Genomic DNA, 27,382 nt, shown 5'->3' with positions numbered 1-27,382 from the left:
TATATTTTTATAATATATATAAAATGTCTTTTATTTAATCCGATATGTACACTTTTCACAAGACGTCTGGGGGGGAACGAGGTTCTCGGGAATGAAGCGCTGCTTCATCGGGTGACACCGAAGTATTCTCAAGGGGGAAAAAAGTTCAGAAGTCTCAAAAATAAACGCTTCTTTCCAGCACGAGTTTGTTGTCCAGCAGCTCCGTAGGTGTTTGTGTGTTGTAGTCCACAGACGGATGGTCGGGAGGGAAACGGACAAGCGTGCTGAAGAAGCAGGAGCCTCCTCTCTGGCGCTCTAGTAGATGACCTCGTAGACGGTAGCCTTCTTGTCACCGGATCCTGTCACGATGTATTTGTCGTCTGCTGAGATGTCACAGCTCAGGACAGAGGACGACTCCTTCGACTGTGCAAGGAAGAGGTTTCATTTTAACATATAGAAGAGTATCATAAGAGAAATAACATTTTTAAGACTGCACTGCATCAATTTAAGGTGATTATAAATGTATTATTCTTAATTGACACTCATTTAGGATGAGAAACTAAGATCATTTTTTGACACTAATCAATTCAGTCCGATTAAAGCAAGTTGGAAGAGCCAAAATGATTTTCCACGACTGAATTATCTACATGAATAGTTAGACAGCGTTGGTATAATTTGGACGTATCATCTTCGATGTAGCAAAATAATCACAATTCTTCTTCCATTTTCCGATTGATTGATGTCATTTAAGTGTAATTTCACTGCGAGTCGTACCTGGAATATGCTGGCACCATAAGGAGTCCTCCAAGCGTTCAGCAGGTTGTCCTTCCCTGTGCTCACAAACCATTTACCTGCAAACACAGAACAGACGTCTTGAGGATACGATCTGAAGGTGTGTGTGCTGTTAGACACACACACACACACATTTGCAAACGAGACTTTATTTTCCTAATAAAATGACATTTGATTAACAGGCTGTGACTCACTATGCATGCACTTTTTTAACATAGAACCATAGAAATGTTTCTGTCTGGACTGAGAGGAGAGGAGTCTTCATTGTCTGACAGGCTACTAATAATTCAATATAAAACATGGGGTTATTAAAGTCATCAAACGCTATCGTAGCGGTCTGTGGTCTCCCAGAGCTCTAAGATAGGAACCAGCGAAACCGTAGTCTGTGGTCCGAACAGCTACAGTGTTAGCATCGCCTACGTCCGATCAACGGCATTCAGAAAACAAGCAGTTTAAAAGTTATCATACTGCAGACCGACATCATCGTCATTATGTTACTTTGGCATCCTTCTAGTGACACAAGGCACAAGAAGTCTAATTTATTATAATTCAATAAATGCTACAATCGGGTCGGCAATAATTCAGTGTGTACGACAGAATAGTGGCATTAGAATGAGTCAGAGACCATTTACGACCGAAATGCTTCTCTGAGTCTCAGCGCTGCCTAATTCTGTGGAAAGCCCAGCGCACATTCATGTGTGTTTTCTCCTCTCTAAAAATAGAGATTCACATTACAACAACAGCTAACATGTGACCCTGTCATTAAAAAACCTTATTGGGGGGAAAACACCATTACATTAACAGTCCTAAAATGCCCATAATGAAGAAGACTCTCATCATTTCCACTCTGATAATTATTTAAATCGCCCTCTGATTAATTACCCAACTGACTAGTTGGGTAATAATTTAATTAGTGGCAGAGAGAGCTCTGAAGCAGCGAGCTGCATTTGAATTAACCAGTTGTGTGGCGGCAGTGATATGAGACGGTGCTGTGGGGGAGTCTCATGAGGAGGAATGAATACTGAGCGAGGTGATAGCGAAACCTCATTTGTCTGCGCCTTAAACTCGACACCAGCTCGTCTGCCCAGCAGGCACGACGACAAATCTAACAAGCGCTTTCACACAAACTCTCTAATAAACGGGCAATCATTAAAAAAAGAATTCTCTGGCAAAAATAAACTGCATTTTAACGCCGACAGAAATGATTACTTCGTGATTTGTTTGTGCAGAAAAGTTGCCTCCAACGCAGCCCACCAGTAAGCAACCGGCCCTACCGAATACTGACTCATCACATCGTGACTCAACAAACCGGTTTCCGCCTGTCATGCTTTGGACCGTCTGTGTTGAGGAAGCCGTTACTCACCACAGTAAGCGAACTTGAGCGAGAGGACGCAGCTCTCGTGCAGGTGCAGCTGGTACTTGTCGGGCTTGGTGTGGTGAAGCACCTCCACGTTGCTGCTCTCCATGCCCACGGCCAGCCATTCTCCGGTGGGACAGTAGCCCAACGAGAAGATCTGCAACAAGGACACAGGATTTAGACCAGGGATCGCCTGAGAGACGGTCTGTGAGTTCTTCAGGACACTTCCTACGAGCGTCTCTCTACCTGTGAGGTAAAGTCGTGTTGCTGGAGCTGCCGGCCCTCCCTCAGGTCCCAGGAGCGGACGGTGTTGTCCAGCCCTCCGGTCCACAGCTTGGTCCCGTCGTGGGAGATGTCGATACAGCTGGCTCCGTCTGTGTGGCCCTGGAACTGCCTGTAACGCCACGGGACACACAATGTTGAGTCGGCCACAGTGGACACCTTCCCCACTCTTAAACAACAAGTCTCCGAACACAATGAGCTGCGTATTAAAGAATGCCTGTAGCACACGTCCAAACCCAGCCAATTACGTCTTTCAGTGTGTGCTCAAAGCCAACCATTACTAGTAACGTAATACTGACCTAACAAGGGTCTGGTTATGAAGATCCCACACAGCAATGTTTCCATCCGAGCAGCATGAGAAGCAGACCTTGGCGTCGGGGCTGATGGCGAGTGCGTAGCAGGCCGGAGCAGAGGAAGTGAGCTCGGCCTTTATGCGCGGCGTCTGTGAGGCCAGGTCCCAGATGGTCAGCGTGCTGGCCTCGCCACCCACTATTAGGGTGCGGCCGTCAGGCAACAGCTTGCAGGAGCGGATGTAATTGTCCCTGTTCTGGAACAGAAACGAGTATCGTCACGATCGCGATGGAATTTACCTGTTAACGTGTGAAACTTAATTACAACAACGAGGGATTAACGGAATACATCTCTACTGAAACTCCAGAGGAGCTTTTCTTTGACAAGTGAGGTTTTCAGGCTGCCGCCGCCTCTTTTGTGCTTTTAGTGAAGATGTGGATGTCAGCTTTAACAAGAGATGCAGGGAGAGAGCGGGGCTGCTGGCCAGGCTCCAAGAGAGCAGGAAGACAGATCAATAGGACTGTGGAAGCTCTTGGTCGGATTAAAACAGCACCCCGATGGCTTTATAAGACCCAATTGCACTCTGGACGCACCTTAAGGGTGTTGGAGGCCATATGAGATGAACGGCATGAAGCCACAGTATCAAAATGAGAAATGGGAGGCAGTTGGGAGGAAGTAATGAGCTGGGTAATGGCAGACAGGGTCAGCCAATCAGAACATCATTACTCAGCAGGCTTCTTTTTTTCCCCTCCTCACCAAGGATTATTTCAGCACAGCAGAGAGATACTTTGCTGAATTATTCACATCTCTGTCTGTTGGGATCTGGAGTCAGGCTACATTTGATGCTCAAGAAAATCTTAATGAAGGAGGCCGATTGCAGAGACCTCATGAAACGAGTACATTATGTTTCTCTTTCTGGTCGGATGCCTTTGAAACTTCCACATAAATAACATTGATCTGAAACAAAAAAACGACTTACCAGGCAGTCGAGTTGGGACACGGGGCTCTTGCTTCCCGGTTGGCTGATGTCCCAGATCTTGACACAACCCTTGCCGCCGGTGTAGACGTGACGCGTGGGGTTGCTGATGGTGACAGCGCAGACCACTTCCCCGTGGCTCAGTGTGTTGATCTGGCGAGCGTGGCGTGGGATGCCCGGGCCTATAAGTGCATCTGGAGGGAAGGGCACGGGCTGCATCTGACCATCTGCACTCACGTGAAAAGAATACGCTCTGTGGGGGGACAAAGGAAACGTGCTCAGTTAGATTCTGGATGTACATGCTGTATCTGTTTAATAGCTAAAGCCCAGATACTCACGGTTTTCCCCCAGAAATGGACGTGAGGCTGGCTGGCAGGCCTGGAGCTCTCATGTGAGGATGAGGGTCAAACCCCGCCTGCATATGCGGAAAAAAAAAGAAGAAAAAAAGGTTAACAAACGATAATCTGCAAAGATAAATTACACTAAGCTAATATTCAAATTAAAAAGTACGCCTCACTTTATTGGCTAACGCCCTGAGGAACTCTTGTACCTTCATTCTCAGGCAAATCCCTTGAAAGATGCAGATTCATTGCATACAGAGAAGCTTTACACAAGGCTACAACATCCCACTTGCTAATGCTAATGAAAGCCTGGGAGATTTTCAAACACGGAGAGGCATTCTTTTTAAAAGCCTTTAGAATGCTAACTAACTAACATCAAAGTGAGAGGAGCGAGGCCGTCTTTGTAACATCTCATTATGTACACAAAACAAGCCGCAGCCAGCCGAGCAGAAATAGTCACGATGAGTTATGGCGCTTAAGTTTCTCAAAGTCATCTTGCAAACAGATTCTACAACCGACAGCAGTGGAGGATAATTCATACAGATGCTGGTGAGGGCTCGTCGTGTCAAACTGTTAGAATACATGAATGAATGTGTGTGTGTGTGTGTGTGTGTGTGTGTGTGTGTGTGGGGAAGAGGAGCTTCGTTCATTCACCGGATTCATGAATCCTTAATCGAAGCGAGCATACTTACAATCGGTGAGCGTCCATAGGCGGCGGCAGCTGCAGCGCTCATCTGTGGTGAAATGAGACCTGGATAGACGCCCGGGCTGGTCAGGGATCCGTTCATCTCATGATGACCCATCATGGCAAACGGGGAGGCGTAGGACCCCGCAATGGAGAGAGGCGTACGCAGGGCCGGGGCAGCTAGAGAACAGAGAGGGGCATTTAAATAGGAATGTCTGCAGATGCTTGACACGACATTCAGATACACAAAAACTGGGATTCATTACAGATCAGGCGATATGATCCAGAGCTACTGCTAATGGATGTATTTCCAAGGTCAAAAATTAACTTTCCTATTAATTTATCATCAATAAATCTGCAGATTTCTTTCTTAATTGTCTGTTCTTTAAAACGTAAAATCCAACCAGCACTCCTTAACTTAGAGAAGCAAGTATATATTTGTCAGTAAATGAACAGCTTCCACTCTTAATGTGATAGGGATTGTGTTGCCGTACCCAGGGCCTCCATGCCGGGGGGTTTGCCCATCGTAAGAGGCCGTAGTCCCGGAGTGGTGCTGGTTCCTGGTGTGGGCGCCTCGTTCCTCGGTGTAGGTGTGTTGGACTTCAGGCTGGGCGTGGACGACTTGTCATTCTAAAACAGAAAATTCCCTTTTAACCTCATGTTGTATCCGCTTAAGGAAGTTGTGAGCTCACTTACTCGCAACTCTCAGCCACTTGCAAGTAAAAAAAAAAAGAAATCCCGGAGTGAGTCAAAAATACCCCTACTAGCAGAGAAATCCAGAGTGACAATCTGAGTGGACGGCTCAAGGTAATCCAATCTAACACTGACACTTCATTACAGCCGCGGGGTGTGTGTGTGTGTGGGGGGGGGAAGGGGTATAAACCGTTGCCTTGAAGTCAAGCTTGTTAAGAGTGGCTAGACAAACACGACTTGGCCCAAACACTTCTCTTATAATTAATCCATCGTTCCTCCATCCCAGATGGAGTTAAAGAAGTGGCGGGTTTAGCCTGGTGACACACTAATGAGGGACGGACAGAAGCTGGGTGTCATGGGAGGTGGAGGGTAGTGATGTGGACTATAAATCTGTCCTAATCCTCAGTGAAATGGTTTATGTACGACTGATGCAGGAGGATTGTTTTAGCCCCGGTGAGTGAGAGCTTGAGTATCGGAGAAAACGGGGGCGAAGACGAGGCGAAGCCGGGAAAGCGGGAGACAGCAGTTCCCTCGCTGCTGTGTCTCTGGGTTATTTACAGCCTCGGGTCGAGGAAGAAATGACCATTTATTGGGTAAGCCATAAAGGAGATTGAGAGGAGTGAGCCACAGGGTTTGATTTCCTGAGAGTGCATCTCTGCCCCTTCAAGCCCCTCGTAGCAGCCAACTGCTAAGCCCCCTGCACACAGACACCCACTTCACTTGACAAATGCCCTTTAGTCTGTCAGCTCACCCTCCACCCTAACTGCCTTATTTCATCTTCTCTCTAGGCTGTCAGCGTGTCACTCACGTGGGCGTGGTCCTTTGCCTTGGAGGACGGCGTGCTGCCCGAGGAGGCGACTGAGGCGGGGCTGTTGGGGGCAGCATCCTTCTTCAGCACTCGTGATTTATCCAGGCCGTTTTCCGGAGGAGAGTGAGCGGGGCTGACTCGAGGGGTGGCTGGATCCTACAGAGTTAAACGAGACAGACACGCAGCGAGACTGAGCAAACAGACCGGAGGAAAGCCACTGGCATGTACATGTAGGTCAAACAAACTGAGGCCTCATGTGCAAACACAGATAAATATACTCATGCGTGCTCGTACCCTCCCTCACACACACACACACTTTTCATTCACCTGTCACTCCCTTTCCTCTTTGTATTCTTTGTATTTCTTTCTGCATGAATAGCCAAAGAAATACAGCAAGTAGGCCCACACTCACACACAACCAATATTATGACAGACATTTTGGCAACGCTGTGAAAGGTGTTGATGCTTCGACAGACAAATGACAAAAGAGCGGTGTTTGGTTTCCGTGTAGCGTTGGCATTGAGGAATGTGGCGGAGCAGCTCCGATCAAACGCAGTCTTACCTCGTTGGAAACGTCCACCACCAAGTCGTCGCTCTTGTCTCCGTCACTGTCCTGAAACAACAGAGCGACGGGGTTTACACTACTGGGAGGCCACCAGCAACACTCAGCATAAACCAGTGCACGATCTTCAAAGACCAGATTTATGAACTTTGTGACCTCTTGTTTAAGATGCTGTGCACACATATGAAACAAGACTGTGTAACATCGTTGTAATTTATAGTAAAATTAAAAATATCCAGAGAAATGTCTCCAAGTACAAGGATGCATCAGCTTAGCATTTAATTTGAATTATTTAACTGGAGTTGAACACCGTTTCTATTTTACCTTTAATTAGAGCCAAATTAGTGAAAATACACCGTTCCAGGACACTTTCTGGAAAATTCTAAGGAATTTAAAGACCCAGTATCCAAAACTATGCTGGCTATATCATGAAATTAGGCTAATAAACTGGTTGTTAGATAGTTTTCCTGCTATATATTTCACACTAATGAAAACAATAAAAGCACTCACATATCGGCTCATGCTGTCTTTGTCGTCCACTTTGCGTTTCTTGGAGTCGAGGCTGTAGTCTGAAGAGCCGCGGTGCTTCTCGCTCGCTGCCCGCAGGCTGTCTGACGGCGACACCGAGTTATTCTGCCAACAACATGCAGAAGGACCACAGATCAGTTCCCCGTGTGTGACACCCTCAAAGTACTGTCATTTATCCCATAATAGACTGCACCGTATACGAATAGGCCATGAACACTATATGTGATGCATCCTGCAGAACTGCAGCTTCAACAAGTACGTAAAGAAATCATCTCGGTAAATGTCTTTGTTTCTAGTAAATATATAATATTTAGTGGAAGATGTAAGGGACTTAAAAACATAGAAAGAGTAAGGGCTGCCCTGCCAGCATTTGTCCCTTACTCAAGTGAATGTTTTCAGGCTTGGAGCAGCAAGTGACAAACCCTCAGAAACCAGAAAAGCCAGACACCAAATGGTGCATTTAAGTCTAGGCATGGCTCCTGAGCCTTCGCCTTTGTCAGAGCAGTGACAATATTGACTGTACATCTAAAAAACACACAATGCTCCTGGACTGAGCTGGACTGATTTGGGATAGAAGGTGCAGAAGAGGATTCTGGGACGGCTTAGCCCTGCTGCCAAGGCAGTGGAGCAAGGAGGAAACAGACGAGGCAGCTGAGCAAACCCACAAACACAAAAACGCCTCTGGAAGACAAAGGCATCAGCTCGCAAGCAAAGTGATGCGGAGGACGGATCGAGAAGAGGCGGAGAGAAAATGTGAGAGTGCAGTGAAGCATGGGATATTTGGTACATACACATACATACACAAGCTGACATCTAATCCTCTTGTAGACCATCACAGTGACCTGGTCAGAGACACGCTTGAAGCTATATTAACTATTCAAACCAAACACGGCTTACATTCCCGGCTTCTGTCAGTCTGTGACATGCAAATAAAAACAAAGGGCATCAACATTTCTCACTGTGTGACTGTTATACCCACATCAATGGCTGCTTCAGAATCCCTAGGTGTGTGTGTGTGTGTGGTAACTAGTATGTGCCAGCAGAGAAAAGACCCATGAAAGAGGCAGAGAGAGAAAATAAGAAAGAAAAAAAAAAGCGGAAGAAAGACGAGAGAGCAAAACAGGAAAGGAACTTGGCAAGCAATGAGAGCGTAGCAGTGTGGCAATGAGTTCTTCCCACTAGTGGGAATGCCCCAACAGGCTGGCACTCTCTCAGAAGCTGCCAGCGGGGTTTTTGTAGTCTGGACACTGGTGTGGTGGAGTGGCACTGCCAAACAGGCCGACAGGCAGGATGGGGGGGGGGGGGGGGGGGGGGGGGGGGCAATCCCTGAGGCTAGACGACACCGTCAGGCAGCTCAACAATTCCCTGCCTTCATCAGAAACAAACAGATATGGTGAAAGAGGGAGCGGGAAGATGTCTGACTTCTTGGCAGCAAATGACAGGAAGAGAAAGAAGAGCAGCAGAGAAGGTAACGGCTTGAGTGAAAGGACGATTTAAAAAAAAAAAAGAGGAAGAAGAAGAAAAAGATCTCCTGAGCTGAGGAGAGTGGAGTGTGACGATAAAAAAAAAACACACACACACTGGGGTTGGACAGTTATTGGCACACGTTCTGCCACTTCCACATCCCTGTTTCTCAGGTCAGAGTACGGACATTTGTTCAGCTGCTGTTGTGGAAAAGAAAGCCACACAGAGAGTTTTAGTCTCGGTGTGAAGATGCTGCCTGACAGGCTGTAATGCTGGAGGAGATTCTGGTCCGTCTGCGCATCTGAGCCTGTGACCTTTAACGGATTGCTTAGACTCAATAACCCTGCAGTTGCCTCCAACTCTGGTATCAGATGACCTGACAAAAAGGACAGGAAGACTCTGTATATGTTTGTGTGTGGGAGGTGGAAAGGAGAGAGGGGGGGAGGAGGCGGGGGAGGAGATCAGGTAAGGCAGTACTGGCAGCCGCTCGTCACCATACGAGATGGGGGAAGAGTTTGGGTTCCCTTCAGACATGAGTGGTCTCATTCAGGATGGCCAGTCAATGGGAACTCAATCTGGCCGAGCAGATCCAACCGAGCGTTACGCTCCAGCTAACTGAGAGCTTTAAGCCAGTCCAATAAACAAGGACTTTAACATGAGAAGGAGGAGAGAGATAGCCAGAGAGACAGAGAGAGGGGGAGAAGTAGTGGTGGAAGGGAGTGAATGAGTTAGATAAGATAAGAGAGAGCAGAAAATAACGAACGTACGTGCAAAAGGAAAAGAGGAAGGTAGATAAAAGGAGTCTGGTAGTGGACACATGCACGGGGTGAATCCTCTAAAGAGGTGAGGGAAGAAGAGACGGGGAGTCAAAGTCGCTTTTAATTGTGCTGAAATTAAAGGAGGCAGCTGACTACTAATCCTCACCCAGTGATTGGAGTCATTTTCCACCTGGATTAGATGGCACTGGCTTATTTGGTCAGACTTCATTATAACCCCACCACCCCCCCACGCCGAGCGCAAAAATGTCTGTTTTCCTACACCGGGAGCACGGATCTCTATTGAACAGTGGGCTTAAGTCCTCGTAAAGTACACCTAATCACCGAACACGCTGAGGCGAGATGGGCAAAGTCGAGAGACACACAGAAGAAGGGAGTCCACGTACCGTGCTGGACTCGCGTTCTTTCAGGGGATTGGCCAGAGGCGAGTGAAAAGATGAGGGGCCAGGAGAGACAAGCAAAACACAAATTAGTACGGGGGTCACCACGACTCACCACAGTCATCAGGTAACACAGTTATTATCAAGCTAAAAGATTACGCTTTACACTTTTGTTACACTTTCTAATGAGGTGCTTTTTATGAAGTGTTAATACGGTATAAACAATAGCTTTATTCATTTTTTAATTAATAATGTACTGATGCTTGTAAATTGATGAATCAGTTATAAGCTGTTATAAGTTATGCAAAACACCCTGTATGACCTCTGACCTTCTGGAGAACTGCTGTGGTAACTAAGCCAGAAAATAGCCAGCAGCAGACCCATCATAGCTTGCTATCTGCACAAAACCCATGTATGAATTATTTATTAACATTTTACAACCGCAGACTTGATGAATTACTAAAAAAAAATACCCTCAATGACTCCGGATTCATAATTACAGATGACTTACAAACTTCTACCTTTGGCGTTTTGTGAAGCGGGAAACGCGTGACCTTTAAATCAATCTGTCACTGCGGAATCGCTGGTTTATTACCTTTAATAATTTAATATAAAACTGCAGACTTGATGGCATATTACAAAATGAGAAATCCTTAGCTTTTATTAATGACAATTAATAACAGAGTAGCCAGACAGATTTTTCATCACAATTATGGTAATGGCTTGTGACTGATCTATAGTCTTTTACATGGGGTGACTTATAAGAAAGTGGTACTTAATTTCTAATAACAGAAAAGGTACAGTTGAAATTATTTTATTATATTATTAGACCAGCATAACAACCTGCAACATTAGGACTGAATATTTCTAGACTGTATTTGTTTTGCCTGTTCTTTGTCTTTCCTAATGTTAGTATGAACTAAACTTTTATTTTTTATAGCAAAATATATCAGTGGTATGGCCAGAAATCTATACTAAAACGTGTGTGTGTGTGTGTGTGTGTGTGTGGCAGGCTGTGCTCCTCACCTCGGTGCTCCAGGTCGTGGTGGTTCTTCTCATCCTTTACAGGCAGGTGGGCCTGGCTGCCGAGGGCTCCCAGGGCCAGGAGGCCGGAGCCGGCGCCCGTCACAGGGGGGATGCCGGGCGGCTGCAGGCCTGAGGGGTGCGGGGGCAGCTGGACCGGGGGGCCGTGGGCCGCGTGAGAGAGGTGCTGAGCCTGGAGCTGCTGCTGCTGTAAACAAACGCACAGAGACAAGACAGAGGACAAGTGGGTCGGCTGGGAAGTGTATCCATGAATGACCGCACTCTACTCATGCATTAGAGCTGGCTTTGACAACATTTAGTACAAGGCCAAACCGTTTATGCATAATAGCAGACTGACAGTGACTGCCAACATGCTGATCCAGCTCATTCACTGTCTGAGGGGAAAACGGATTCTGTTCATAGCTGTTAGACGTACAGTCTGGTTATCGTCTGGTTAAAAGTGGTACATTACGGAAACACATTAATGCCATAAATTAGTACTTTATCTTTGGCTGTGCAATATTATCCCCAAAATAGACTGTTTGGCATCATGAGAAATCAATACGTCACATTTCAACAACTGAAACCACATTTTAGAGTATTTATCACATCAATTACACACAAAGCAAGGCTGCAACAAACAGTTAGTTTTCAGTCATGAAAATCCATTAATTTTTGAATCTGTAAAAAGCCAATAAAAGAAAATGCCCATCCCTACTCTCCAGAACCCAAACCAACTGTATAAAACGCAAATATATTCAATTTACATTGAGATATAAAACACAGAAAAGCAACAAAGCATCACATCTGAGAAGCTGGAATCAGAAAATATATGACGTTCATGCTCGACAGATAAAAATCAAACTCGCTGCTCATTCATTTCCTACGTGAAACAGCTCAATGTAAAGGTTTGCACATGACTGAGCCTGAGACCTGCTACTCTTTCACATCACACTTATAACAACACTGCCACACTCTTTACAAACTGCTTATCGTTTCTCATTTATGATGAGAGGCCTTTATTTGACAACTACGTCCGAGTCAGCAAAATGTCGACTCTTCGTCAGCAACGGTACAGAGCAGGTTATTTTTTTTTTTACTCTCTCCCAAACCACTGTGCTTTAATAATAGTTGGGATGGTTAAAAATCAATAGGTGTACACTTGAAAACCTCAAAACCTTTCAACACTCTGGAAAACCAAGCAAGCATGCCCACTCCTCCAGCAAAATGCTGTTAAGCACAGACACAGCGGAGAACACACACACTTCCCAAGAGGCCGCGGATGTGTGTGTGAGAGAGGCAGCCAGAGAGGAGTGAGTAGATAGACAGGAGTTAAATAGCCACTCAGGCAAGAGGGAAGCAAGTGCTTTAAAACAAGGTTAAATAACACTTAGCACATCCATCAACTGCCTCTCCAAAGAAGGGAAAAAAAAAAAACATGATTGCTATTCTGCTTGCTGGATAGAACTTCAATAGCCTCATCCATACATTCATTACATAAAATGGAGAAACTAGGCGAGGGTATATGTGGTGGCTTACCACATTTAAAGGTTTATTTAGCAGCTGGCCATTATTCAGGCAGCTCATTATGTCGAGCTGGACCTGAAATCGTACGATGGATAGGAGCAACTGAGGGGCGGCTTTGTTAATCGATATTGTATTGCTGTGCCGAGCAGCCTATTTGTTGTGAAAAGGGAGACGCGATCAGGAAAAATAAGGGGGGAGCCAGAACAAGACAAGGAGGGAGAGGCAGAATCCGAAAATAACAAGAGAATGAAAGAGAGAGCGAGCGAGGGATTGAGGCAGGGACGTCCCTATTGAGTGTGCCTAATGAGGAAAGCGTGCAGGGATCATTATCAAGAAGCCTCATTAATGAGCTATGGCTGAGGAGAGGAGCGAGGGGAGATGGGGGAGGGGGGAGGGAGGGGAGGGGAGAGGGGGGAAATTCAGAAAATAAATTGCTTCCAATTCAATATTCATGGATAAAGAGCTGGCTTCCTTTCACACTTATCTTTTTTCATTATGTGTAAATGCCGCCGCAGCTCAGGCAACTTCCACAGGAAACAGGCAATTAAAGTTAACTAGGCGAAGCTGGGTCCCTGCAGAACAGTACTGTCAGGTGGAACAAGCATCAACAGCACCCGCACAAACCAGCTGGCAGAGCGGCTGAGAAAGTCTGGCAACGATCGCCGCGTTACCTACTTAGCCTGTGCTTTACTACAGCTTCTGTGGCTCGTCATATTTGTCTTCAGTTGTCACAACAAAGATTACGCTACGTGCTATGCTAATAACGGACCAGCGTGAGTTCAGTATTGGAATCGAGACACGGGTTGGGCAAGGAACGGTGTAAAAATATCATGTCACGGTAATAATTGCGATTGACGATAACCAGATAATCATCAAAATGTGCTTTAAACTCTTAAAACATACTGGAATCACTTATTTTGATATTTTGAAGAAACATTTTTATCGTGTCACAGATACGAAAATATTTTGTGAAAACAATCAAATGAAGATCATAACTCATTAGGTCTCCCTGCATAAATAAAGGAGAAATACATTTTTAAAATGTATTTTTGTATCCTGGCTCTATTTTTCACTAGTCTACCACGTCAGCGAGCTTGACATCTTTTTAAAGTCACCCCTGAAGATATTTACGATGATTCCAAATAAAAATTCACCGCCGCTGACTTATTGCGAGTGTTATATATCGCGGAATCAAATCCAACATCGTCCCGTCCCTCGACAGGATGCCAAAAGTATCCAAAACACACCCAAGTCATGCTTCGTCTACAAAAAGTCATCAGCCCCCCTTCACAAAGACACATGTTAGACTGCCAGCAAGCAATAGAAAACACTTGATGAAAACAGATGGTTTCTCTGTTTGTTAACCTGAACACTGACCATGAAGGCTGGGTAGACACTATGAGGCGGCTGCTGCTGCTGAGTCACAGGAGAGAGGAAGAGGAGAGATTCAGCCAGAAATGATACAAGCAACAAGCAAGAAAACTGAAGAGGACAATGAAAACTTTTGTCTACGTTAAATCATTTCCCGGAGTGTAAGGTGACGTCTTCAAATTGCTTGTTTTTGTCTTTGCACGACAAAACCCCAAAATAACGAAAGGAAGCAACGTTTACACACGTGTGCTGCGTGATATTTGGACGCCGATGTTTGACAGGGTGGAAGTTCAACAGCGTGAAAACTAACGCTTTGTTACAAGTCTGAAACATCTGGAACAATTAACTTCATCAAACATGGTCTTACATTCCCGTGCTGCTCAGTGACCAGCTCCTCTGCAGATAGCATGCGGCTAACAGCTAACGGAGTTTGCATTGACTTGCATTATGATGCATTTACAGTTAATTGAGTTTTGGTGAATTAAAACACAATGTGTTAAAATGTAAACTTGTAAAATGTTTGACTTAAATAAATTAATGTGTTTAAAGTAGATGATTTCACAGCAATATAAAATGGTATATTGATTATTATATTGTGTGTGTGTCTGAACTGAAACCTATTTTCTGATCTGGCTGCTGCAGGAAGCTGCCAGAGTCTGCTGCTCTCTGAATATCACTGAGACTTTAATGACAAGAACACCACAGCAGCACCGCCCTCCTCACACTGTGGGGACATGGAGATTGATTACCTGCCATGCGTCTTCGCCCCTATAATTAAAGTGTGTTTTCCTGTGTGTATGCGTGTGTGTGTGTGTGTGTTCTGTGTGGCCCTGCCCACCCTTAATGATGGCAGGGTCACTCCTGTTGTTTCACTGAGCTAGTTGGAAAAAAAAAAAAGGAAGAAAAGGGAACAGGAAGTAATTACCTTGAAAACTGGAGGTTGTGCTCCTGGCTCATTTACCTTAATCGAATTTCGATATCTGCCTCTCATTAGACCTGACCCCCGACCACTGGGACGAGCTCACCGCTGACTCACCTCTAACTACTGAGGGCTAATCAAGAGGGTCGGCTATCCATCTGCGTCCAAGCTGGCTATCATGAGCCAGCAAGTCTGATCGTTTTTAAATAAAAACAGATGGAAGACCAAATTACTAAAAAGTGTATTTCGTGTGCGTTTATGGTTGAGTCTACAATTAAAAGGTCTATTACGGATTTTTGTAGTGCACTCGGCTATTAAACCTTTGAGCGCCGCAGATGCTCTCAATCGAATCAAACATAAGAATGTACTTTTAATATAGTTAGGTTTGAAAGACGAGTAAGCTGAAAGCCAAAAGCTGTTTGAAACTCCCCCCAAAACGAACCACAGTAATACTGGAGCAGACATAAGGCTGTGTACACTTGTAATTACAAGCAGCCGAAAATAATCGTAAAAACCCATCCTCACTGAAGGTACACAGAAATTAGAATAACTAACAGAATTTGGTTAATTATTAGCATATATTTGTCTTGAGATCGTAAACGCTATTTAACAATTGGACTGTCGGACAAAACAAGCAATTTGAAGACAGCACCCAGTTTCTCTAGGAAGCTGACCTTATGAGTCCTATATTAATCAAGAAAAATAATTGGCAGATTAATCAATCAATATAATGATTGGTTCCAGCCCTAGCAACAACCAAAGTAGCTATTTCAGGTTATTTACATGGTGTGACTACAAAGCTAGCAGTGTGTGAATACTCCCTCGTCAGAATAACAGGTGTTTCCTGTTGTTGCTTGGATACGGCCTAAATCTTTCACCCGCTACACCTTACAAATGCTCACTACCTGCTACGTCCACACTGCCGTGATCTCCGTTACAATCACAATGCTCGCCTCAACCTGGCCGCTCTACTTCCTCCTGCTGCTGTGTCACAGGTAAAGGTAAGCCTGTTTGCTGGAACCTTCTACCAAAAAAAACTAAAAGTTCAGCCAAAGTGAAATCTGAGAAACGCCGTGATCTGACCTCAACCTGGACTGTTACTGTATACCAGATGCTCTTTGACTCTGCATGAGGAGAAGGAAATCAGAGCACAGCTGCTGTTAGGAACTGCACGCAGCGTGCTGACAGCTCATGGTTAACCAACAATCAGAGACATTACACCAGTGCAGAGCATATTGACAGCACCATTGCAAACTTAAATAATACATAATAAACCACTGGAGACAGGGGCAAGTCTGCACATGTGAAGAGGACGCGGCGTTGCTCGTTTGTATTCAGTCTGAATGTTCAAATGCCAGAGACGGGAGGAAGAAAAGGCTTGCAGATTAATACACTAAGCTTTTCCTAGTCCCTTTTCACCCCTATATTCCCCCAGAATCTATTACCCTTTCCCAGGTTATCCTTGACATGCAACACTTTAGCTGAAGCGCATAAAGGTGAAATAAACCCGTCTAATGTAGCACTTTTAAACAGTCTATAAGTCTGTACTGGCGAGCCGAGCCTCCTCCATGTATGCAGTCTTGCCCCTGGCGTCAGGGTGAATGAAAGAAGAAAAAAGGGGGTATACACACAGTCAGAGGTAGATTGGGAAGTCCACGTACCCCGATGATCGCATTCAGCTCAGTCATCGTCACCTGCTTGGCCCGTTCAACAGCCTGAGCCACCTGCTGTTGATGCTGCAGGACACAGAAACACAGATTACACTTCATTAGCACACATCCAGGCCTGTGCTCAGTTACAAACCCTAGACATCCTACAATCTTTAATTCAAGCCTTCTCAGTCACATATGACAAACAAGAGATGTTTACGATCAACGGGAGCTCCATCAATCACTGTTCAGAATTTAATCAAGAATATATCAACCACATACAGACAGCCTTCGGGTATCCCTGAGGCAGGATTTCCATTATGTGGGTGTTTTCAGCAGCTGGACTGAATTCTTAAGAGTGACAGTGATGATAACAGTATCGTGCTTTCACCGTGTGAAATTAATAAAAAAAACAGTTCAGCTGATCTGTTGTAAGGCGAACGTGACAGCCAGTATTAATTCCCTTTTGCAGGCTTGTTTTAAAGTTGCTTGTATGTTCAGTCGCCCAGTTCTGAGCACGATCTAGTGATTCAAATACTGCATTTTTGGAGTGGGGTTGTACAATATGAAAGATGTCATTCATATACATCCCATTGACGACACCCGGCCTCACAATATGCTGTGCGGGTACTGTGCATGGTGAAGGGAATTATTCTCACTCTCACAATGCTGCGAGCTGGAGTGACACTCACCTCTTGTGACAAGAACGGCATAATCTGAGCCAGGATTGCATTGAGACGTTTGGCGATCTCAGTCTGTAGGAGAGGAGAGAGAAAACGTAAGAATGACAGTCTTTCGGTATAGTGCATGCTGCAGGCAGCACTTTGATCGAGCAGCTAAACTACCTATAAAACAAAAGAGTGTGCATTTGTGTGCACACGCACACACACACACAAATGTTTGCAGTGTCCATCTGGATAGACTCTGTATTTCTTCACTAAATTGGGACCGCCTTAGAACAAATTTACTTCACCCTCTCTCCTGCCTCCATTAGACCCAGGCCTTATTTCATTATGAGGCTGAAATATGCTAATACCATCTGGCTGGAGAGACCATAATGAGGTCCATACTTCATAATTATGGCCCATAAAGAGGGGTGGGGCAGACTGAGGCAGACTGGTTAACTCCCCGGCCCTATCTATCAGAGGCATCTTTGGTATCGACCACAGAATATTAGCTGGGAGAGGAAGATGATACTGCAGAGCTCGACGCACATAGAGCACTTTACGGTGCTACATTTGGACAAATGGATACGCTGCGCTGCCCGCCTACCGCACTTGAATGTCCCAAGACATTTACCCAAACCCATTTCCTTTTTTAAAATCTGTACTTTCCACGGAGAGGGGAGGGGGGAAGGAGAGGAACACAACAGTAGAAAGCAGAATAAAAGGAGATGGCGGTGGGGAGAGTGTGGGGCTGATGAATGGTGGAGTGAAAGTCTGATTTGACACTAAGGTAATGTAGTTTGACTGAAGCGGGGGAGGTGAACTAATTGATTCGGAGAGATTAGGGGTGGAGGCCCAGCAGGTGTGTGGGGGCTGAAGAGGTCCTTCCCACCGTTTTATATACACTACTGCATTCCACTCATTTTCTCCCTTAACCTTGTTTGACTGTGAAATGGGGGAGGGAGGAGGAGAAAGAAAGAAAGAAAGTGGGAAAAGGGGGACAGGAGGTGCCAGTGGCCTTTTGCACAGCTCTGTGTGTCACTCTGTTCAATTTGGAGGAGGGGAGACAGGAAAGGAGGGAGAGAAGAGGAGGGGACAGACCTTTACTGGCCTGTCAGGAATTATCTCACAACCTCCTGTGTGACCTTAGAAGCACTGTGCTTTCTCTCTCCATCCACCACACACACACACACACACTCCTTCACACCCCTCCCTGCTAATCTCCACTATTCTCTCTTCCTCTCTCATCTTCCCCCTCTTCTGTTGCCAGGGCAACGCTATCTGGCGCGGCTGATCGTTATGTAAATTGGGCTGGGGCCCTGACCAGAACAGCCTGTAAAATCATATTAGGCACAGCAAAGAGGCAGGTCATTAAATTGAATTTTCGGCCTGTCGATCTGATCAGCACGGGAAATTAATGAGGGATAACTGGGAGGATGGAGGGGGCTGCAACCGGGGGTGGGGGGGTGGGGGGGCTGACATAGAAAGAGAGGAAGCTCTGTGGAGACTCATAAACCATCATCATTAGCGGGGGCTGGATACAATGACACACAGTAGGATTAGAGTGTTTCAGTATCACACCACTTCTCTGGAAATGGCTGCAAGGGGAGCAACATGGGGCTTGTAGGAAAACAGCAGTATGCTGATACACTCGGCTATTAGAGCAACAACACTGCGGACGCTCACCACAAGCCGAGTCGCAGAGAAAGTCGGCCATTTGTTCGTAGCAAATCACCACTCAAGGGCCGCCGTTGGAAGCCAAAAACATTCATGGATTTCAGGTGCACTTTAGTGTTGAATTGACGAGTGCGTTAAAAAAAACAACAACAACAACAAACAGGTTTCGGTCCGCGGTTCCTTCTGAAAGGCGAGCTGCATCCATGGCCTTTTTAAGGTTCAACGTTAGCTTCCTCGGAAACTTACTTACTTTGGAGCCAGGATATAAAAGGATGGAGCAGACTTCCTTCGCATCAATTTCTGTTTTTTTCTTTGTAGCCTAATTATTAATGCCGTACATTTTTACCTTTCATAGCTCAGCCACAAGTTAACAGAACGCGAGGATGCATGACTTGCCTATGAACCATAAAAGTCAAGTGCGAGTCACTGCCTTTATCAGCTACATCTGGTCCTTCCTTTCAAATCGAGTCACTCCGCTGTGTTCACACAAGAGTTCACACGTGTTAGGGAGGGCAAATGGGCACATGGCTTATTTCCACAAGTTTTCCACAGCCATTTGGCAGAGAGAAAAAAAAATACTCATAACACATCAAATCCAATGACACGCAGCACTCTTACATTACTCCTGCTTCACTTTGGAGGCACTATTTTCCACAGTGCTTTTAGCGGTAGAGACAGGCACTGGAAAGAGTTTATTATCACTTAAAGCCACTGAAAACAGAAGCCTTTGAGCCGGCAGAAGCTTTTCACTGCAGCGCCACAATTACAGGTACTCAGGGTTGTCTAGTAGCACCAGAGCCTGGAGAGGCTCTCTCTCTCTGCATTGCATCCCTCTGTCAATGGTGCATTGAAAGCCATTTGGCTGTTTGTCGCTTCAGGCATTAGGCCCCCAAGTGGAGAGCAGAGACTCTGACGAGCATTCAATTGGCGAGGAAACCAAGTGGCATATGATGGTGGTGGTGGTGGTGGTGGTGGTGGTGTGGGGGGCTTTTGGGGAATTATCTTCCCAGTCAGTGCAGAGGAAGAAAGAGGCACTTAGAGGTATCTTGTTCATTACAAATGCATGAAGAATATTTTGCATGTCATTCTATTTTGAGCTCATACACATAACACCGAAGTGACATCTTTTTCTGCAGGGAAGGATATGGAAATTAGCTGTTTTATCCAGCAGATTACATCTGATTTCAAATCATCATGTGAGCACTTTTTTTTTTTTTTATATATATAGATTTCATTTTTAATTATACAGTGCATGTTTACAGACACACGCAACATCTTTTCTTCCGTTTAACCAAATCAACACTAGCACACAAAACCATCATCAGCTGGTTGAGCACACAGCAACACCGAGACACTAATTGTGTAACACTATTCTACCAGGCCTTCTAGCATGGCTAACGAAATAAAGCATGTCTCACAGCCTCCGATAACCTCGTCAAACTCCCTCGAGAGTGTGTGTGTGTGTGTGTGTTCTTGTAGTCAGTTTGTTTTGGCTTAGAGACAGGTCAGCCATCATCACCTTGGCAAACAATTCCAGGAATCCCGTATAAATTATTCATTTGCAAGATCTTTTTCTCTCTCCCTCCCTCAGCTCCTCCTTTCACGCTCTTCCTCCATCCAGGAAACAGACATGGCCTCTTCTCGATAAAGCACTTTCTCCGTTTCCCTCGCTCACTCAACAAGTGAGGAGAAGGATGCATTCATACACACTACACAAGATGGCCCCCGAATGTGCAAGAAAAGTAAGCAACCAAATATAATGGCATGGTTTAGGATGTGTTAATTCTTCTCTTTGTGTTCCTTTTGCTCACAATTACCCAACTGAACCCTAAATGTACGAGATAAAATTGGATGACAACGGAGAACAGAGGTAGTGAAAACCAGAGCAAACCCCCACCACACCACAGAGTCAGCAGGGCATGTTGCTGAGGCAGCCTAATGAGCTGCGCTAATTAAAATCACTTATTGACAGCAAGCGAGGGTGATTACCTCCACCCTGCACTCTTTGCCATCATAAGAGACACTGTCAAAACAAATTACCCCCAAGCAACCGCACAGATCCCTTCGCTAGCAACCATTGGGCTCAGCGGCAGCACGGGGAAAGCTGCGTGTCTGTTGGAACTTCAATTACAGCGTGCGTGTGCGTAGACACAGCTACGGTTACCATGTAAGGGATATGAGTATTTATTTATATGCGCCTATGCGTGCGGTCGGTGCCCGTTCCCCTGCTTTTTTTTCAATCCAGCTTTGTAGCGATAACAACAACAAACCGAGTTTATCGCGTCATTTTTTTTTCACACTGCAATAAATCTTCGACACGAGCGAAGTAATGTGCCTCCCTGCATCCAATAACCCTGCCTCCCTCCCCACCAATAACAGGGACAGCTAAGAGCTGCCTGTTTACCGCCCGCTGATGTCATCACAAACACTCGCTCACCGGGGAGGGCAGAAGGGAGACGAAGGGAGGTGTCTGGAATCATGCATTATTCAGAGTGCTCCGTCGACTCCGCCGGGCTTATTGATAAACAAAGGAGATGCACAGGAGAGGAACAGTCGATTAACCCATTTACCCTGAAGCCTCTCGCTGCTTTCCTGTCTCCATCCCCCTTTTGTCCACTGCCACCAGCATCCACCCACAAGAACCAGCGTCACCCCCACCGGGCAAACCTCCTCGTTGGTGATAAGTGCCTGACAGAAAACCCTCAAGACCGGGGGAGGGTGACTCTAACATCAACACACACACACAAACACACACAGACACACACACGATGAATTGTGCTGCTCCAACAGGGCTACCCTCCCACTGATGCCATTAACCTTCTGGATCTGAGGGCCATGAAGCCTCCGCACCACCTCTCTCCATCTCCCTTTCTCCCCATCTGACAGACTCCCACTCCCATACATCATATCACACTGCTAATGACACCAGGGCCATCATTCACATCACATCGTGGGGTAGGGGGCACAGACAGAGGAGCGCGAGGCAATGAAAAGACATAAGGGTGCCGGGAGGTTGCAAAGGAAAATTGAGGAGGCAACTCAGAATCAGAGAAAATGGAAATGTAAGAGCAGGGAGATAAAAGAGGGGCATCTTGAGATCAGGAGCGTCCTTTTTCCTCTTTTCAAGTGAACAGAATAAAAGATTATGCTAATGTCTTTTAATAGGAAAGAAAATGTGGGTTTCGCAGCCGACTAAAAACGCCCCAGGTCAGATGTTTAGCTAAACAGAGTTGTTTTACAGGTGTAACCTGACTTTTACAGAGGATTTAGGACTATGTGTGTCTGCAGGAGCAGATGTCTCATCCTAACTGCATAGATTTAAGCAGCCAGACGGCACGCACTCATTATCCCGTGAACACGCCGAATGTCTTCATATGAGATGCTAAAATTCACACCTCCAGACATCTCACAGGTATGAAAAAAAAATATACATGCTGTTATGTGACACTACATTTCTAATTCAAAGCCATCCGTGGGCTGCAACTAACGACGACCGGCATTATCAGATTAATTTCTCCATTTTTGACAGGCTGTTTAGTCCATAATAGAATAGCAGTAAATGTATCCAACTGAATTTTTGCTCTTTAATAATTGCCAATCTATTTGTCCCTCGACTCATTGTTGCAGCAATACAAAAACACATACCGAGCGTGACCACTTATTTCCAACAAGTTGCTAAGCACCAACACAGTCAGACAAAAAAAGGACGTCATTGAAGAAAGCCCTTCTTTTTCTGGGGACACTTAAACATGCCTCCAGCATTTTGGAAACGACAAGCCAAAGATCCACTGGAAGCAAACCAACAAAGAAGCCTGATGTGAAACGTGGTCACCGATGATCTTAACACATCTGCCCCATGTTTATTTCATGCCTTAACTACTGAAGTGGCGTCTTGGGTGGCGTAGAGGAAACTGCAGATATTTTTGCCCTATTCATCAGTTGAAGTCTTTCCACTGCAGCATGATGCCCAGTGCTGGGTGGCAGCTGAACTAATGAGCTTTTAGCCCGGCTGACACTGGGGAGGCAGACACAGAATAAAGCAGGCATATGTGCACACACACACACACACACACATTCAGAAGGACAAACTGAAACACACAAAAACACATCCTCTCAGACAGTCTGCCAAATACTTCACTTTAATCTTATCAAACCATCCCCATCAGGCAGCGTGCCCTTCGTGTTGTTTAGCCTGTCAGCATTTTCACAACAGGAAGCCAGTATGTGTATGCCTCCTAAAGTCATTTAAGGATGCGGGTAAAAAGTAAGGTCAGGTGTGTGTGTGTGTGTGTGTGTGTGTGTGTGTGTGTGTGTGTGTGTGTGTGTGTGTGTGTGTAAACATGCATTTATATTCCTCGGGGTGAAAAACAGCAGTGTTTTTGCAGTACACAGATCCTCCCTGATATGACCACGTACCTGTTTGTGCATCTCAATGTTGAGCCCATAGGACATCTCATAGTACTGTCAAATAAAAGAGAGAAAACATTAATACAAAACAAAGGTTGCAATAAAACTTTGCTTAAAAAATATATTCTTTTGTCCATGCAATCAAAGAAGCAATCTGAAACAAGACATGCACCCAGAAATGTATCCTTTGTGATATCCATACTTCTTAATTGTGTCGGCTATATGCTAATATGAATAGGAAAGTAACTTGTGACTCATGTCTACCGAGGAACAGAGGATTTGTCGGTGCAACAGATTTGCAGGAAAACAGTGGTGCACTGGTATGACATTTTTATCCATCCTCTAAAGCAACCCAACAATAACAGAGACAAGCTGAGTACTTGTTGCAGCACACGGGGCGAGCTATTAAGAACACAGCGACATTAACCAAAGAGGTTGACAACTTAATGTTCTTTGTGCGACCACAGCTGACAGACGAGCGGCTACTGTTCTCGTCTACTTCTACTGTGCACTGCCAGTCTTTGGAGCCTAAAACACTGTCTGTGGCTTCAAAAACACAGAAGAAAGCCAATACTATCATTGACAACAACATTATCTGCTGCTGATTGCCAAAAAGCCTGTGAGCCCACCAACGGATACAAGCTAAGGCCCAGTAGATTGTCTGTCTTGTTTATCAAACACATAGCAAACAGCTTCCACTTATTATAGCTACTCCCACCACCTTCTGGTTCCTCACAGGGAAAATAATATTTAACAAACGTACTGCTGCGTTTGGTTAAAGTCATTCCTTTCATGTACACACAGGATAAGCGTGCACATACACAAACTAAGAGTGAGGTCTGAGTTACAACACTCGTCAGATAAAGATTGTTCCGTTTCCACGCACACAATGCTGCTGGATAGGGGAGAACATTCGAGTCGGGCCGTCTTTGCAGAGGCACGTATTTATTTTGTGAGCGCCGAGCCGAATGTTATGTTTTAATTGCAGTTAACCGTTTGTTTGTTTGATTTGTAAGAAATCAAGCAACTCTCTTGGCTCTCACGTAGGTTTCCAAAAAAAGGGCTGTAACTGATTTTTCGCTGAAGCGATTTAACTAATTTGGTCTACGTTTGTCAGAAATAGAGATAAGATTCCCATCACAACATCCCAAAACCAAAGATTATGTCTTCAAATGTCTTGATTTGTTAGACAAATTGTCCAAATCGCCCAAATAATAAGTTGACTTTCTTTGGAAATGTTTGGACATTTGTTTTTATTATTAAAAATGACCTAAAATGACAGATAAGTGAGATAAATGAGAGATAAGGACATCACATTGTTGTCTTGGTACAAATTAGTGCTTAACAGTACGCCTTTTCTGTGTTACACGTGTAGTCTGATGACAGTGGAACATGTGTTGTTCATTTCACCAAACAATAATTTGATTATCTCATGTGAGATTCTGTATGTTTTCCCATATCAACAGTGGAAATATATTGTCATTTATATTGATTTCCCCAATAAGGAGTATGCTATCATTATGGTTGTTCCCCCACATCTCTGAGAATCCTGTGGTTGAGTCAAACGTGTCCGAATGACCCCATGGTTCAACTTGGGTGAGTTAAGAAGTTAAAAAAAAAACCCACAGGAAACCCTCTGATTCATGCACAAAGCCAGCAGACCAGTCATTAACCCCCAGTGGGTCATGTTGGGTGTGTTCGGGAGGGGTGGTGTAGGGTCATAAAGAGGACCCCAGAGCCAAAGAGGGGGTCGTCACACCCTGCAATCAATAGTTGGACATTTGACCCCTGCTAGAATTTCAACCAACCCCCCCCCCCTTCACGCACCCCCACCCTGCACCTTCTCATCCAATGAAAACAGAAAAGACGAGCGTGAGTCAACAACACCAAGCAGGAACAAATGCTAACATGGCCTTCACAAAGCAGGGAGGCTGCACCACCTGTGACTGTTCACCTGAGGCTAAAGGGAGGAACGGCGTTCAATCAGATTCATGACTTAACGCTGACTGCTCTTACCATGACATAATGACGCTGCATCTCTGTCTTCTCATTGGCCAGTTTATCGTACTCCACTTTAAGACTTGAGGAAAAGAAGGGAGGAGGAAATAAAGTATTACTACTACGGTAAGTTTGATACATGTTTCGTACATTAAAGCATATAGGTATATTGCGCCACGTTAAAAATGCAGGACACGTATTTATGAGTGTAACATCAGTGAAGACTTGCATGAAGCAGCAAAAATGGAACAAGACCGAAGCAGCTTCCTCTTTCCAGGAAGCCAATGCTATTTACAGTCGGCTAGTTATTACCTGTGGTACTGAGCCTGCAGGAACTGAAATTCGTCTTTGATCCTGTCGCAGGACTCGGCCACGGTGAACTTGAAGCCCGGTTGCCCTGGCTGGTGAGGTGCCTGAAAAGTGCGAGGGTTGGGGAAAAAAACACCACAGGTGTAAATAACGCCATCACAGTTCAGATTATCGTCTCATCGATCTCTCGCCACCTCCTCCTCTATCTTGGTAGACTGCGTGTTTCTTTTCTTTTCATGGTTAGTCTTCACATCCCCCACGAGCCGCTTTCACTCAACATGTGCAATGACAGAGGAGGGTCGCTTCCTTCATCCTCAAAGTGTCAAAATGTTAAACGTAGACAGAGGACAACAACACACATAAAGTTGCTGCACACAAAAAAAAGCACAATTCTCCTTTTTGCAGTGGAAAACTTGACTATAACAAACTTCCAGTGGGAAATGAAGTCAGATTACAGCAGGAGGAGGTGAGGATCCACGCTTCCCGGGTTCAACCAAAGGCTCTGATCTTCTCGCCAATAAACACGATCTCCCGGTTTCTCTGCTGCCAGAGAGAAGCGCCGATGCAGACCATAAATAGTAAGGTGTGGATCAGCAGCTCCACTCTGACGAGCTAATTAGGCTACTTTGAAGGGCGGTGCGTTTCGCATCCATTTACAAATAGTGACAAAGACAACTACTTACCGGATGCCGGCCTTGTGGATACATGTCGCGTCCTTTACACGAGGGAATTCGGTGCGTTTTCCTCCTCCTCTCCTTCCGTATTCCCAGTGAAGGTGCGGTAAATCACCGCCACCCCCTCTGCTGTACGCGCAGGATGGCGGCGGACAAAGCCCTGTTCTCGGCTGCGAAGCGCGCACTCAGACCCCCGACCGCTGGCTGTGTCACCTCGGCGGCCTCTCCTTTGTACCTATGCAAACAGAAAACGGTGCAGAGCGGAGGAGCCGGATCACTTTCGCAGCAAGTGACCGTAGCACCCTTTAGGTCGTAAAACCGGCAGGAGTTAAAGCTTTATCAACTTAACCGGACTGGTCGTCTATATGATCTACTCCCCCGGGAAAAAGAGAATAATCCTCATTGTGGCATTGATCGTTTTCATATATTTCACGTTTTTTGTTGGTCAAATATTGTAAATATGTCGACCCGATATGATGATTTTTTTAAATATATATATAGATATATATAGTACCAGAAATATGTGATTTATCCAATGTATTAAATAAATCCCAAAGTTGACACTTTTGATCACAACACGATTCTTTGTTATTGTCGTAAATATGACTAGTTGTCTTCCACAAAGGGAGCGAGAACACACACAACAAGGTTGTTTTGGTGATCCGGGAAAAAAATAAATCAGAAAACAACGATCTGCTGCTTTCAAAGTCGGCTGCCATAAACGCACCACCACCACCACCCGTCTTGTTAGCGGCTCTCTTCATGTCGCCCTTTTTTTTTTTACCTTTGTCTGGGCTGATTCCTCTCCTCTCTCTCTTCTGCACAGGTAAAAAAAATAGTATCCAGACGCCAAAAAAGCGTAATATCCTTCACTTGTAACCGTCACCACGAAGCGATAAGGACGGAAAATGTCCGTCGCTGTTTGTATTGTTCATACACGTCTTCCTTCTTTGCCCCGAGAGAGTCCTTTAAAACCCCGGTGATCCCGAGACGGAGAGCGCCTCTCCGTCCGGTCGGACGCTAGAAACCCCTCGATCGGGACGAGTTGTTGACCGCATACAACTTCAGAGAGTATTAGATCCAGTAGTAGTACGCGAATCTTCCAGTAAGTCCAAGAGTTGTTGTTTTTTCGAGGGGGCGAATAACCGCGTTAATTTCTTTGGAAAATGTCGGCCGTTGTGAAATATACCACTAGCTTACTGTCGGGTATACCCAGTTCCTCCGCCGCGCGCTGTACCACACACAGACT

At 45.3% G+C, this 27,382-nt stretch overlaps 1 protein-coding gene across 13 annotated transcripts; it reads right to left on the bottom strand.

The window, feature by feature from the left end:
* tle3b (TLE family member 3, transcriptional corepressor b) lies at window positions 1–27,382 on the bottom strand. Of its 13 annotated transcripts, none has more exons than XM_084013199.1 (22): window positions 26,918–27,382; window positions 26,143–26,368; window positions 25,463–25,563; window positions 25,169–25,232; window positions 23,162–23,206; window positions 17,096–17,158; window positions 16,386–16,490; window positions 13,842–13,880; window positions 10,942–11,145; window positions 9,921–9,980; window positions 7,277–7,399; window positions 6,767–6,817; window positions 6,205–6,360; window positions 5,198–5,333; window positions 4,711–4,883; window positions 4,016–4,092; window positions 3,681–3,930; window positions 2,710–2,957; window positions 2,375–2,522; window positions 2,135–2,285; window positions 754–830; window positions 1–402 (listed from the first exon to the last, which is right to left on the bottom strand). In XM_084013199.1, exons 2-22 carry the CDS (start codon window positions 26,164–26,166, stop codon window positions 295–297), a joined length of 2,403 nt encoding a protein of 800 aa, XP_083869325.1. In that variant the 5' UTR covers window positions 26,167–26,368; window positions 26,918–27,382; the 3' UTR covers window positions 1–294. The 13 variants fall into 13 exon arrangements, with proteins under 13 accessions (XP_083869325.1, XP_083869330.1, XP_083869331.1 ...); XM_084013204.1 differs by having other exon boundaries at window positions 13,842–13,877; XM_084013205.1 differs by having other exon boundaries at window positions 16,416–16,490.

The sequence above is a fragment of the Eutrigla gurnardus genome, assembly GCF_963514095.1.
Source record: "Eutrigla gurnardus genome assembly, chromosome: 1".
In the NCBI taxonomy this organism is placed as follows: Eukaryota; Metazoa; Chordata; class Actinopteri; order Perciformes; family Triglidae; genus Eutrigla; species Eutrigla gurnardus.
Note: the sequence above shows the minus strand (reverse complement) of the source record. Positions and strands in the feature narration are given on the sequence as shown.

What these genes read in the sequence shown, in the direction of transcription:
- tle3b (XM_084013199.1), bottom strand. Translation starts at nt 26,166, where the DNA reads ATGTATCCACAAGGCCGGCATCCG. An exon ending in TGGTGGACGTTTCCAACGAG is followed by an intron (nt 6,361 to 6,766) that starts GTAAGACTGCGT and finishes TTAACTCTGTAG; the next exon opens with GATCCAGCCACCCCTCGAGT. An exon ending in TCCATTTCTGGGGGAAAACC is followed by an intron (nt 3,931 to 4,015) that starts GTGAGTATCTGG and finishes GTCCCCCCACAG; the next exon opens with AGCGTATTCTTTTCACGTGA.